This window comes from Plasmodium coatneyi, chromosome 14 (assembly GCF_001680005.1).
Source record: "Plasmodium coatneyi strain Hackeri chromosome 14, complete sequence".
NCBI classification, from domain to species: Eukaryota; Apicomplexa; class Aconoidasida; order Haemosporida; family Plasmodiidae; genus Plasmodium; species Plasmodium coatneyi.
The window spans coordinates 261003-275149 of record NC_033569.1 but is presented as its reverse complement, the minus strand read 5'-3'; the positions used below and the strand labels follow the sequence as shown (position 1 = coordinate 275149).

Genomic DNA, 14147 nt, shown 5'->3' with positions numbered 1-14147 from the left:
AAGAACCCTCTTTCAGTGGAAACACAAAATGGATTTTCTGATGCTACCGCTACACAAGTATTAAAATATCGTGCCCTTGGATAAAATCGACCTGGGGGAAAGTTCTGCATGTTTTTACGTACACATAAAAGCAACTTAAAAAATTAGTTTATTTTATGAAGGTATCTCCATATCGTTAGGCTTTTGTAAGCAGCATATTCATTTCAGTGTAATTTGTTGGAAAAGAGAAGCTGCGATTTTGTGGCACCCTTCTTAACTTGTTCATATTTTTGCTTTTCTGTGGAAAAAGGGTTATCCATTGATTTTCTCAAAACTGCCACCATAATGTGGGTGTATAAGCCGAACTCCCCTTGAAGAATGAACCGTCACAATGTCACTTTAATTTAATTTAACTTAATTTTATTTGTTATGACAAAATGTGATTTGAGTTCATTTTTTTTTTTTTTTTTTTTTTTTTTTTTTTTTTTGCGAGCTCCGCAAAATTCCCTGAGGGTGATGAGCACCAGGTTTAGCGACGTGGTAATATGCGGTTGTGCAATTTTATTCCATGGACTGATGGTTAAATTTTTTAAGCAGTTAGCGAACCAGTGAGAGGATGATTTTCCAAAAGGGGCGATCCATGCCACGTTGGCAAGCGTTTCTGGCGTTATGGAAAAGCATGAACAGGGACAACACATTCTGCTTGGTGTAAGAACCCCCTTTAATAGTTCCTCTCGTTTTCCTAGTACATGCCGCCCTATTGCTGTAGCAACGTTGGTACAAAGGTCAAGACGTCTGTGACGAACGTTGTAAAATGCAACAGCATGGGTATTACCACTTGTGACACAGGGAAAAAAAAAATAGATCTTTTCTCCCCACAGGCAAATCAAATTTTTTTACGTTGAAAAGGGCATCACCACGGGTCTCTGTGTGCACTTGTGCATTTCACTGTCGTTTACTCCCAGTGGAGAATACAGTTCGCTGAAAGGTTGGGGTGTTGCTAATGTTAACTTGGTCAGTATGTGGCACACCAGTTGTAGGAATAGTGGAAATTAATCACCACCTGTCTTTGCATGACACGATCTGATTTTATTCCCCATTTTTATATCCCAGTTTGTAGGCTCGGTAAATAAGAAAATTGGTGTAAAACGCGATTACCTTTTTAGAGCTTTTTTTTTTTTTTCTGTCCGCAAAAAGTGCAAAAAAAAAAAAAAAAAAAAAAAAATAGCTATCTGGTTAGCTCTAAAAAAAAAATCTTCAAATGGAAAACACATAGTTATGGCTTTTTTTTTTTTTTTTTTTTTTGACTGTTCATAAAAAAAATGCAAAATACAAACGTTTTTAGTATCCGTTGTTTTTAACACTTCATTTTGTCTCTCAGTTGGAAGCAGTTCTATATCTCAGCGCAGGAAATTTGTCACTCGATCTGTACATTTGTCGATTTGTCTATCTGTAAATTTGCGAATTTGTGATATTGTGAATTTGTACATTTGTTCGTTTTTTCGCTTGCTCACCCCGCGCACGCCAAGATGAAGCGGATAGCCGAGCTCTACGCCTACTCCGTGGACAAATCCACAGCAGTTTTCAACCTGAGGAAAAAGGAGGAAATTGCCAAGAAGAAAAAGAGCGAAATGAATTGGCTGGACAAACTGTGCTCAGAATATGAAAAAACGAAGAAGGACACATTTGATTATTTCACCGTTAAAAAAATCGAATGGAAAAATAAACTGAACGACTCGAAATTTTCTTCCTGCTTCAAATGCGAGAACTCCAAGTATGGACACCTCCCCTGGTATAAGAAGTTGTACTACATATTAAAAGGGCATGTCTACAAACTTTTGAACATTGCTGATGGGGAAAAAAACGTGGACGGAGGGAGAAACGACGAGGGAGGAAAATACGAAGAGGGACAATCCCCTATAACAAGCCCCCAACCCAGTCAGCAAGAAAAAACAATAACCAGAGAGTTCGTTAGCTACGAAAATTTAGACTACAGACGTGTACAGAAGACAAATAATGCAGAGGATTCGCTGTTTAGTAAGTATAAGGAAAGGTTCAGAAAGGCAGGAGACAGTGAGGCCTACCTAAGCGAGCGCAGCCAGTCCGAATTGATCAAGAGGAAACTGTCTTCGATTGGCCCCACAGCCGTACGAAGCAATAAGAGCATAATGGAGGAGGGCGCAGACCCCGAGTTGTGCGCTACAAATTCGCTCACGCAGGAGGCGGCAAGGGGAGAAGTAGAAGCGGAAGCCGAAGCAAAAGCAGACACGGACACAGGCAACCAATCCATCGACGCGGAAGAAGCAAACAACAACAGGAAGAACTTGCTTAACGTGGAGGAGTCCCCCAAGTTTAATATAAAAAACACGTGGGAAAAACTGAGCGGGTACATTTCGTAGGTGCCAAACGTGGCACGCTCCACGCATGCATTCTCGTGTGGGTGTGTATTGCCCTGTGCAAAATTGTTTACTGCCCCTGACGTGAGCGGCAAAATTTTCGGTGACGAGCTGTTGCCGTGTTTGTCCCGTTGCACACGTTGCGCACGTTGTGCACTTTTCTTCTTGGGGGATATACCTTTCGAAAGCAGACCATCAGAAATGGCCACCCCTTTTGTGCAGGGCGGAAATGTCCGTGTGTATGTGATCCTACGTTAGCGAGAAAGCTGTTTAGCCCACACTTCGCCTTTACTCAGTAAATGTTTTTTTTCGTAAATATGGAAAAGTCAGAAAACACGTTATTTGTGTGCACTCACCTTGGTAAAGAAGTAAAGAAAAAAATCCCCCAATTGCCTGAACAGTTCACCAAAATGCATGACCCGTTCAAAAAAGATAATCCCCAAGGGAAATGTTTCTGGTGTACATATACAACACGTACGTGGGGGTGCCCGTCAATTCGGTTGTTCTACCTAGTTCTGTCTTGGCATGTCTGCCCCATGTTGCAGTGGACCAATGGCGAGGTTGTCCCTTTGGCGATGTAATTGAAGAAGCAGACGGTGGAGGGGTAGGTGGGTCACAGTCCTTCGCTTCGATTGCTCGTAAAGGTGAACACTCGGTGGTCATTCCAAATGGGCTTGGAAGGAAAATTTCGTCCCCCTCTATATCGTTATATCAATTTTTTTTTTTACATGAAAACATGCATTTCTTTATACATTAAAAATTAAGTTTTTAATTATATATTTAAAACGTAAAAAAAAAAAAAAAAAAAAAAAAAGTAAAAATACAACAGACGTTTGCAGATGTATAATTACACACGCCACTGCGCACATGTACATACACACATACGCAAGTGGGGTGTTCACTTTTTTTTTTTTTTTTTTTTTCTTTTCTTTGGGGGGTAATAGACACCCACGCAGAGGTGGGAGTGGTATGGAACGGCAGGTTTTAAACTCAGTATATTTATTTTACGCTATATACAATGGGTAGATATATATATATATACATGTATATAACATAGTGTAGTAAGCATAGCTTCACATGTATCATTCGGTAGGCTAGTCGGCTGGCTAGTTGGTCGGCTAGTTCGTCGGCTAGTTGGTCGGTATGTACCCACTCCAATGGGCGCACCTCATCACTCCGCGTTGGAAAAAATGGAAAGGATGGAAAGGAACAAATTAATTATATCCATGTAGAGGGCCAACGTGGCGAAAATGTAGTCATCAACGGAGAATTCATACTTTTTGTGTTTTCCCCCAATAATGAGTTGCGTGTCCACAATGATCGAAATGGACAAGAGGAAGGCGCTAATTCCTGCAAAGACTAGGTTAAAAACTTTGCTGCGCACAAAAATGCCTACAATGCCTAGCACCATTAATATTAAAAAGGCCATAAAGAGGTAAACGTACCATCCGGTGAAATCCCATTTGGTCTGAAAAGCAAAGATAGTTAACCCTACGACCACAACAGAAGTTGTCCCAAAGGCATAAAAAAATATTTCTGAGTTTGTTCTGGCACTTGCTAAGGTTACAATTAGGGTCATACCAACGGTTATTAAAAGAAGCAGGAAATAATTGCTTGGGTATTTTCTGGCTACATTGGGGACACAAGCCAAGGTTATCATTATAGGTAAGCTTAAAATGATACCTAGGACGAAGAAGAGAGTGTAGTTCGTCACAATGAACGTGTTGAATGGTTGGTACAGAACTGCCAATGCGGAACAGCCAAAGGTGATCAATAGCTGGAGGGATAATATGGAATATACTTTTCTAATAAAGCCATGTCTAATCTTGGTGGAGGAGAATTCGTTAAGGGAGAATTCGTCGTACAGTCCTCCGTTGGCTGCTGTTGCCCTCGTGGGGGCGTCATAGTAGTATCCCTTTTGTTCATTGTTTCCTTTTCCTTGTCCATAATTGTAGTTGTAGGATGATCCGTGGTTGTACACAGCTCCGTAGCTCTGGCCCCCGTTGGCTGGGGGGGGTGCCGTTCCGTTCTGGTTGTTATACATGTTGCAGTTGGATGGGTCTTGCGCTAGTATGGGCAGGCGAGCAGGTGCGCAGGTATGTCCTTATATATGCTATTATAAAAATATTTACGCGCGTTTAACACACACGTGTTGGTGGGTCGTTGCGGCTGGATTGACGCTTCCTGGGGGTGGTGAATTGGGGAATGGGGATTACATGCAGCTTTGCAGTGACACACGGTTGTTTTTTTCTTTCTTTGTTTATTTTTTTTTGGGGAAATTTGCATTACGCGGGGGTGGGATAGCGATGGGGACGGGAACGTTCACATGTATGAGGATGTACATGCGTTACGTAGGTATATACATATGTATATATACGTATATATGCAAATGCGTGTGTTCCCCTGGCGCATTTTCGCCCCCGCGCGCACATGACCCTGTACGCAGGGATCGGTACGTATAAAAATGAACAAAATGTGCCTACCTTGTGTTCACGTACGAACGTACAATTTACGCAAAACGCATAAAATAATGCTTCGCCCCCTACTTTGGATGGAGGAAAATCTGCTTCGGTTCGTTCGCTCGTTCGTTTCTTCGCGTTTTGTTTGACTTAATTGCGAATAGCCAAAAATTTACGTTTTCGCTTTTCTTCTTTTTTTTATAAACAGTAACAGCTTTTTTGTTCAGGTAAAAAGTTTGAACTTGATAAAAAAATAAGTAAAAAATAAATGAAAAAATTCCATGGCATTTTTTTTTTTTTTTTTAAAAAAAATCGCAGGGGGAAGGAAAGGTAAAAAATTAAATTCGCATTTACTTTACGGAGGGGTATGCATTATTTATTCATTTGTGGCACTGGCCGGTGCAGTGACGGACGGACGAACGGCCCTTCCCCTCCAGGTAAAACGTGGTCATGGGAATTGCCAAATTGCGGATTTGCCAGTTATAAATTTGCTCCTTTGACTGGGCATTTACTACTATAATGAATTTATTTTGGCCCTTTCGTTCATTTGTACGTTGCCCTTCGTGCAGTTCCCCTTTTTTTTTTCGCGCGTAACGTGGGGATAATTTGACGCAGCAATTAAATGGTCAGTTTTGTTTTACCCCCCAAAATATTACCTCGCTGCGTTACTGCTGTGCGCCCATGTCTGCGTAGTACATTTTACTGCCTATGCTGCGCTGAGGGGTGAATAAGAAAAAATTACCCATCCCACGTGGGGCAAAAAAAAAAAATAATATGTTATCTGTATATCAGTTCAACAGTTCACCAATTTGGCGGAGGTGCGTGCACAGGGCAAGACAAAGAAAAAAGCAAAAGAGAAGGGGAAGTGTTATAACTTAGTGCGCGCCCCGTGGTTTGAAGGGCCCTAAAAAAATCAAACACGTTTGTCCGTTTTGTCATTGTAAAATGTTTTTTTTTTCCCTCCTCAAATGGTTACTTATATATACGTGATGAAGTTATTACGTAAGTAGTGGAGATAATAGCCCATCCTCCCCATAAAGCATAAGCAGAGGAAAATTCCCATGTGGCTTCCCGCCTCGCGCAGCAACCCCATATTTTACAAAGGCAATGCATACATTACGTGTGCATATGATTAGTATGCATAGAACTTTCTTTCTCCTGTGATGTGCGTTCCCTAAACCCTGAACATGTGACGCAAACGCTCTGGTCATCGCAGTGTAACCCCCCCCTTTCTACTTTCGCCACGAAAAGGCAGATATTTCAAAAATGCGTGCAGTCGAACTGTGTGCCCGTTACGGGCATAGAGATAAATACGAGCAAAATGTGTGTACCTTTATATTGCTATATCATACGGTTGACGCGGTGAATAGATTACACCCTTATGGGTCAGCCTTCATTTTAACAAACCTTACACGGTCGTTATTAATTAAATTGTCGATTCGTTTTGCGAACGTTAACAGGTTGGGCGTACATGTTGGGGAAGATTGGATGTTTTATGGTTGAATGGGGGTGACAAATAGGAGGTTTTTTTTTTTTTTTTTTTTATTTATTATCTAATGGGAAGGATTTTTTTTTTTGCGTGTGGTCACCGTTGTGGTTGCGTCACCACAACCCTAGGCAATTTTTATGTGCATATAAAAGGTGTTAAGATCGTGCTGGCAAAATACGCTTTGGGATTGTTTCCCCCCGTTGGTGCAATACCACTCGTGGAAGGTGGGAACACACAATCGTGGTGCAAAGAGGAAATGGAGTAGCAACGTTTCTTGTGTGTAAAGGAAAAGAACGAGGGCATCATGGAGGCGGAAAAATAGTTCACGTGTCACGAAGTCATATTTGTTGCGGGGGGATTGAAATAACATGCGCTGATATGTGTAGGGTTGTAGGCTATGTGTAGGTATACCCCCATGGACACATATACACACGTGCCCTCGAGGGGGACGCATTAATGGACGCCCCTTTTTTGGAAAGGTTTTTTTTAGAACATCGCGTAGTCGTAGACAGTAGAGTGCGTGAAGCGGAAAAAAAGAGACGTAGAAAACGGCGCAAGCGCAAAATGGGTGCACGTCGTTTTACTTCCATCCTGCGGAAACGGGTGAGTCTCGCCATGTAGACGTGGTCCCATTGTGATGTATCTGCCTTTGCAGACCACGTTGTGGGAAAGGGCCCCTGTTGGCAGTTGGATTTGCCGGGGTGTAGTACTCGAGGGAGGAAAAAAAATAAAAAGTAACTCTTCATAGCAAACTGGGTTTCCAAACAGATGGGGAAGCGCATACGAATGACATCCCCCACGTCATTGCAGTGTTTCGTTGAACGGGTAATTATTTTTGTCTGCTTCAGGGGGTATTGGAGCGTTCCAAGGTTGCTTTTTTTTTTTTTTTTTTTGTAACGTCCAAGTGGTCTCTCTTGTGTAAACCGAGGTGGTCGTACTGTGTGAGGGCCTTTTTCTGTGGCAAAACGAGCGAAGTTGGTGGGGAAAGCAAACCAATATGACGCTGCGCACTTTTTAGAAGCCACCCTCCCCCTCTAGGGAAATCTCCTTTCGTGAAAAAAAATTCTACGCCCGTTTGCAAAAATCATGGGCGCCACCATTAGATCAGTAGTAGGCACAAGTGCACGCGGAACACTAACGTATGTGCATGCACATAGCACATGCGCTGATGTGTATGTGATTAGGCCTACTTTCTCACTGCGTTAACGCAAAACGGGTAACCCTTTCGAGGCAATTTTTTTTTCCCCCCTCCTGTATGCTGCATTACTAAACAGTGCTTAAAGGGGAAAGCTACACAGGAGTATTATGAACAGACGTGCAGGCGAATCAGCTCAATCCGCAGGGGAGAGTCCTCAAACAGGCACCGCTCCTTCTGCTGAACTGCAAAAATAGTAACCTCCCGCTTGGAAAGACTGGAAGATGCATAAGTGCGTTGTTATTTGGTCCCTTCCGTTGATGATCCCTGCCAATGTGAGAGCTTGTTCCGGGGGGCATACACAGATGAGCAGCTATGGTGAGTGCATTTTTACTTTTCACGTTTAAGGCGCAGTTGTGGTGGCAGCGAAACGGTGTAACGATATAACGGTGTAACGGTGTAGGGGAGGAACAACGACGCGGCCGCCTACCTGTAATCCATCTATCATTCATATGCGGAAGATTGACCCGCGTGACCCCCTTCGAGGACAAGATGAACTCCAGAACGCCTTGCGTGATACTGTATGCAGTATCCCTGGTGGTGTGCGTGTTTGTGATTTTTTCCCTGAACAAATATGAGAGGCAAGGGGTGCCGCTGCACAAGCTGAGCAGCACCTCTGTGTTGCTGCAGGAACTTTACAATGCGAACAGAAGGGAGAGGCCAACGGGGGAAAGACAAAACTGGTCCAATGGGAAGGTCTCCCATTTTAGCATAAATCTGTTCATCGTATCAACAGGTAAGGAAAGAAGCACCAATTCATTGGGGATAGAAATGAAGGAATATTTTTCTAGCCAAGTTCAGTTTGAGTGGAAAGATAAACCAGCTGCAAGGAGCATCTCCGATGTGCAGGAGTTGTTTTACGTGAACCCACTCCTCGTTAGTGAAGACGAAATGGGAAGTGATAACATGCGTGATATTGCAAATGTGTGTTTGAGCAGCTCCCCCGGGGAAGGTAGTACCCATAATATACTAAACAATAGATATTTCATATGTTTAAGTGAAAAACGGCAGGAGGAAGGCACCAGCGTCGTTTTCACGCTGAAGGGGAACAACACCATTCACGTGAAGTTCACCCAACGGGATAACAACCCAACCACTTACAATCACCAGTTGGCCGAAGAAACGTGGAACATTGTAAAGCGTGTCTTTTTTTTTAAGTCCAAAAATCGGTCGCTTTTTTTTAACCCCGAATTGGATTTGAACTTTTATTTGGCTAGCAGTTTGTACAACGAGGGGAATTACAAAGTGAGCAAATACAAAACAGGTTCAAGGGTGAGCAACGATAAAACTGGTGACGAGTCGAAGGATCCACAGAGTGATGATCCAAACGGGTATGCTTCCCCCGTGAATATCGCCACGTGGGACTTTTACAACGACGTTTACTACCCCTACCTGAGAAACTTCATCGAGCAGCTTCTGAACCTTTTTCAAATAAATGTCTACACGCAGATTATTGCCAATATTGATCTGTTTAAAATTTCGGAAAAGGTAAAGGAGGTGGAAGGGAAACGAGTGATCATCCTGGACAGGGTAAATAAATTGACGAGCATTTTTGACGACGTCACTTTTGGGGACATCCTCAGAAAGCCAACTTATCACATCCCGAAGAGCATCAATTTGGTGGCCGTTTTTCCCACTGGAGAGGAAATTTTTTTTTATAATCCACCCACGGGGAAGCTGGAGACGACTGTTTCGTTTGCCGAGTGGGGCGTCTTCCACATAAACAATGCTTTCCAACGGGGGAACATGACAAGGAAGAGAAAAAAGTTTGTGAACGTGTCAGGGGAGGCTCCTTTTATTTGCGGTTTTTTCATTTCCCATTTGAGGCAATATTTGGGACTGGGGGCAAATTTTTCCGATTACGTTTTTACCATCTTCGATGCAGACAGGTATGACGTAAAATATGTGCGAAGTGAGTCCACCGATGAGGGCAACTCTTTTCTGTATGCAGTCCAGAGTGAAGACCAACTAAACTTTTACTTTTCCTACGACAGCCCCGTGAGGAGTGGTATTTTCCCCTTTGAGCTTTTGGCCCTCATGCGGGAAGCTTACCTCTACTACGTGGTGGAAGCGCTGACCAACCTGGGCAAATTCGTGTCCATATCAAATGTGAGCATTTATTTTAGAGTGCCTGTGCACGCTTTGCACGTTTTTAACGACATCCTGGATAAGGTTAAATGTAGCTTGGATCTCATGCGTGGGGCGGACGGTTGCAAGATGCCACATTTGGGGAAGTCCATTCGGGAGGCCTTACACTCATACGGTCATCCCATCGGGGGAAATGCCAACGAGGGGGATAACCGGACCGTGGAGGCAGATCTATTGAGGGAAACGTACTTCAGAGCGGCGGTCGTTTTGGCACAGAGCGCTTACAAGGATTCCTTGCAAGTAGGCCTCCTGCATGTGCATGTAAATGTGTGTAAATGCTATTTGTTCGTGCGTTTTTTCGCTACCCCGTTTGGTAAGGTACTAATACACCACACATACACCTTTTATGAACAATGCATGCCCCATTTCGTACCTCCTCCTTTGCAGCTCCTAAGCGATGACACGTTCTCCATTTACGATATCCTTTCGAAGGACTTCCTCTTGGCCTCCGTGCTGCCTGTGCTCATCCCGTATGCAATTCCAGTCACGTTTTCTCTCTTCAGGTTGGGCATCCCCTTTGTGTGGTAAAAATACCTCAGCACATTGCTCCACATAAGGACGTTTTCCGTTGCAAAAATGAAAATGTTCCTCACGCGCCCTTACCTCTTACAGGGAACTATTCAGAAGCATCAAACTGGCCAAGGAGAAGCAGAAGGTGGACTGAGGAGACTACTTTTTTTCACTCCTCATGGTGCGTCGTTTGGACGGCACGACCGGGGACTAATTAGCTGATTTGTTTTTTCGCATATTTCTCCCCATGTGTTGTTGCATTCAAATGGTAGAATTGCCCTCCTTTAGGGGCTGTTATTGGTATGCGCCCCGCTATATGGTGCCTCCACGGACAGGTCCTAATTTGCGGGATACGTTTTTGCGCCCCTTTATCCAAATTGGAACACCCCATTTGTGCATTCGACCCAAGGGGAGGGCTCACCTTTGGAAACGCCTAGTTGTGTGGCGAATTAAAAACTGTTGTACCTTTAAGTATACGCCTGGACGGGTGGCAAAATGTACCACATAAAGGTCAATTCGGAAATGCATGCAAATTTGTGTCTCCATTGGGAGGTGAAAGGTATGCAGGTAGGCATGTAGGTAAATACGAAGTGGGTAGTACCAAGCGGATGTTAAATAATCATCTGTTTAGGTGCAACAGGACGCGGTAACGTGGCTGCTCAGGTTACTTGGAAAATGACGGGGGTAAACATTTTGTCTTTTGCACATACGGACGGTTGGGAAATTTCGGAACTTAAAAAGGAAAACACATTTTTAACCTTAACATGGTGCAGGGAAATGGTACCCGTTGGCGAGGGAGTAACATTACCAAGTTGGACGAGAAAATGGAATGCACATTTTTTCATAACTTTGCGTCGTAATAGTAGACTAGCTTATATGGAGGAACATAATAAAAAGAGTTCAAATCGACAGAAGGGGTATCAAAGTAGGATTTGTGATCCCTCCCCCCCTGGGTGTGTAACCTGGTGGTAATTCTTCCTCTGACAGGTGTAAGATGTTCATGCGTGGTCGTTGCGTATGTCGCGTTTTTAGAATGGCAAAATAGGGAAATAGTTGTGTGACATGTAGGGGGACAAAAGAAGGGTCACGTTGTATATATACCTTCTTAATTGAGCGTGAAAAAGAGAACAGAATTTTTTTTTTTAAAAGGCAAAAGAAAGTAGGGACAAAAAGGGGTTGCATTACCCACATTGAGATCCTGCAACTGGGGAAGTGTGACCTGTGTTTCAATTTATCCCCCTGTTGTGTTGATGTAAAAAATTGCACCTGTTAAATGGTCCCACGGTGGGCCTTCTTTTGAAATGCCATTTTGGTGTTACACGCGTTGATCACCAAGTTGGGGAGGCTTCAGTTGGCCCCAATTCTACACGCTGTAGGGGGTCATTTTCAGGATGATACTGTGCAAAGGAAAGACCCGCTCTCTGGAGGGGTGAGAAGAGGAAGGTAAAACAACGGAAGAGCGAATATCGGACGTTGTCGCCATGTGACCCAAACGTAGTGATCTTCCAGTGAAGGGAGCATAAATTTTGTAACTGACGTAGTTTTGCATGCGTGTTTGCAACAAGTGGTGCATAAAAAAATGCTTCTGTGAATGTGGTTCCCCGTTTGAAGTGCCCCGAAGTGACGTTAAATTGTTTTTTTTCCCTTTTGCACTTATAGAATGCTTAAAAAATGTGGACGTTTATTTGTGAAGGGGGTATGTATGTGCAGGACGGGATTTCTACGCCACATATATATATATTTTTTTTTTCTCCGTTGTGATTTCTTCAAGTATGTTGAAGACCATAATGTGAGGTTGCCTAAATTTACGGTTTCCTCGTGAGGATGTGGTTTAGAAGGATGCACACTTCGCTGCGCTTCCTTTTGGGAAACGTTTTATTTTTTATGTTTCATGTTTGATGTTTGAGTTTTTTTTTTTTTTTTTTTTTCACCTTTTGTACGCATATCAACAGTTCGTTACACGCTGGGCGACTTTTGTGAACATTTTGCGAGATACTTTTTCAGGTGTTGCCTTTTGAAGATTTAAATTTAAAAAAAAAGCAACCCTGTATTTTCATGGTAGAACATGTTCCTATGCCGATTTGAAAATTTTTTCTTTTTTATTTCTTCACCTTTTGTAACATTATGAGAAAAAAAGTGTTCATTGTTTTAAATGACATTTATGACACATTGTTAAGATAAAGGGATGCCAAACGTGTTGAACGTGATATAATCGAATGGAAATAATTTTGCATTTTCCCTACTTACACATCCCTCTCGTATGCGTTGAAGGGCTACACTCTTTGGAGCGCCCTCTGTGCGATCACGTTGGTGAATGCATAGCCTATGCGTATGTTGATTTGCGAACACCTTTCCAATGAGAAGCAGTGGGGTTGGGAAGTTGTAGTCATGGGAATATGCGCATATGCTATGTGTACATATAAGCGTGTATGTGTGCATATCCACATGTATTGAAAAGAGGTTAATGCAAGCATAAGGCGATGATTCCCGCGCAGGTGAAAATATAAAAAGGGGAAGAAGCGAGTGTGTAGTGTAACGTAGTGGTGTAGTGGCGTGTACTGTGCATACCCACGCTTCGCCATTCTACAGCGCGAAGTATTTTCAATGTTCACATTTTTTTTCGCACCGTTTCATCATTAGGCAAATTTTGTTTGCTCCCTTCTGAGTAAATTTTTCCACTTGTGTCATGTGTTTTCTTTCACCTTCTCACTCGTTTAACTCGTCAAACGGTTAACTTGTTGAAATGGCCCAAGTGGCGAAATGGCCAATTTGTAAACCTCCTCTTGGCATGTAACGTTTTCGTAAGGAGTGATACGTATGGAAGATACATTTCTTCGTAAAGTTTTTTTTTTTTTTCCCATAGGCCACACGTTCACCATTTTGACCGCGTTTTTTTTTTTTTTTTTTTTTTTCCACTTGCTTTTTTCATTTCGCGAACCTTTGTGCTGCCTATCGCCTAGGCAGGTCGTTCTTGGCCACTTGGGCCTTTCATTTCAAGCATTTGCGATTTTTAGCGTTTTACAAATTTTATGCTTTTATCATTTTGCGACTTTACCATTTATCACTTTTTTTAACTTTTTGCATTTTTCCCAACTTGCGAAAAAAAAGGTTTTTTTTTTCCCCCCTTCGTTGTGTTAATTGCTAGCATATGTTAGTATATTTTGTTAGTATATTTTTTTTTTTTTTTTTTTTTTCCCTTCATTTCCTGTTCATATTTTTTTTTTTTTTTTTCCACTTTTGGTCATATTTTTTTACAGCGTTATGGCCACATGGGCAAATTGCCATTTGGGTGATTTATTTTTTCGATACATGCCTTTTTCCCCTTTTGCCCATTCTTACCATTTTACCTTTTTGAATAAATTTCCACTGCGTTTGTACAATAGCGCGTGCGACTTTCTTTTTCAACCATTTGAAGGAGCAAGCAAAATTGCGCTCATTCAATTCACAGCTTGTGTTTGGGTGAACCAGTTTTTGCGTGCGGTACGTAGTTCGTATGTATGTATTGTAGTGACTATGTGAAGCGAGCATGCATATACGTATGCGCGAAAATCGCATGGAGGGAATTTTATACGGAAGGGCCACGCGACTTTGTTTCCATAATAAGTGCGAATTTGTTTGTGCCCTCGTGGGTGACTAAATGCGTAATCAAATATATACAGTTGCATACGTGTAGCACAGAGCACCACATATGAGGCACACGGGAATGCAAACTCGCGATCGTGAGAGCGTTCTTACTTACCCAACAGTGAAGCGTATCATCTTCCCCCCCCATTCGAATGTAACACTATTGTATCATCAGTATGCCATTGGAAAATCATCTTCCCACAGGCGATTGAATTTTGTTTATATTATGTAGTATTTATATGTTCATTTTTTTTTTTTTTCCAATTTGTTTAACAGAATTGTTAATTATGTGTGGGTATTGTTAAGTGCGTGTGGCGTATGATGATAACGGCAAGGCGACTTTGTTG

The 14147-nt window shown here is 42.4% G+C and overlaps 3 protein-coding genes across 3 annotated transcripts; 2 read left to right on the top strand and 1 right to left on the bottom strand.

Moving 5' to 3' along the window:
* Nucleotides 1-1508: 1508 nt before the first annotated feature.
* PCOAH_00051880 (Uncharacterized protein) lies at nucleotides 1509-2378 on the top strand (the record flags this gene model as incomplete). The annotated part of the gene is made up of 1 exon (XM_020061968.1): nucleotides 1509-2378. One exon carries the CDS (start codon nucleotides 1509-1511, stop codon nucleotides 2376-2378), a length of 870 nt encoding a protein of 289 aa, XP_019917865.1.
* Nucleotides 2379-3546: 1168 nt separating this feature from the next.
* Nucleotides 3547-4419, bottom strand: PCOAH_00051870 (nmda1-like protein; the record flags this gene model as incomplete). Its single annotated transcript, XM_020061967.1, has 1 exon — nucleotides 3547-4419. One exon carries the CDS (start codon nucleotides 4417-4419, stop codon nucleotides 3547-3549), a length of 873 nt encoding a protein of 290 aa, XP_019917697.1.
* A 3591-nt stretch (nucleotides 4420-8010) lies between these two features.
* PCOAH_00051860 (Uncharacterized protein) lies at nucleotides 8011-10330 on the top strand (the record flags this gene model as incomplete). The annotated part of the gene is made up of 3 exons (XM_020061966.1): nucleotides 8011-9906; nucleotides 10054-10169; nucleotides 10279-10330. 3 exons carry the CDS (start codon nucleotides 8011-8013, stop codon nucleotides 10328-10330), a joined length of 2064 nt encoding a protein of 687 aa, XP_019917574.1.
* Between the last annotated feature and the right edge of the window lie 3817 nt (nucleotides 10331-14147).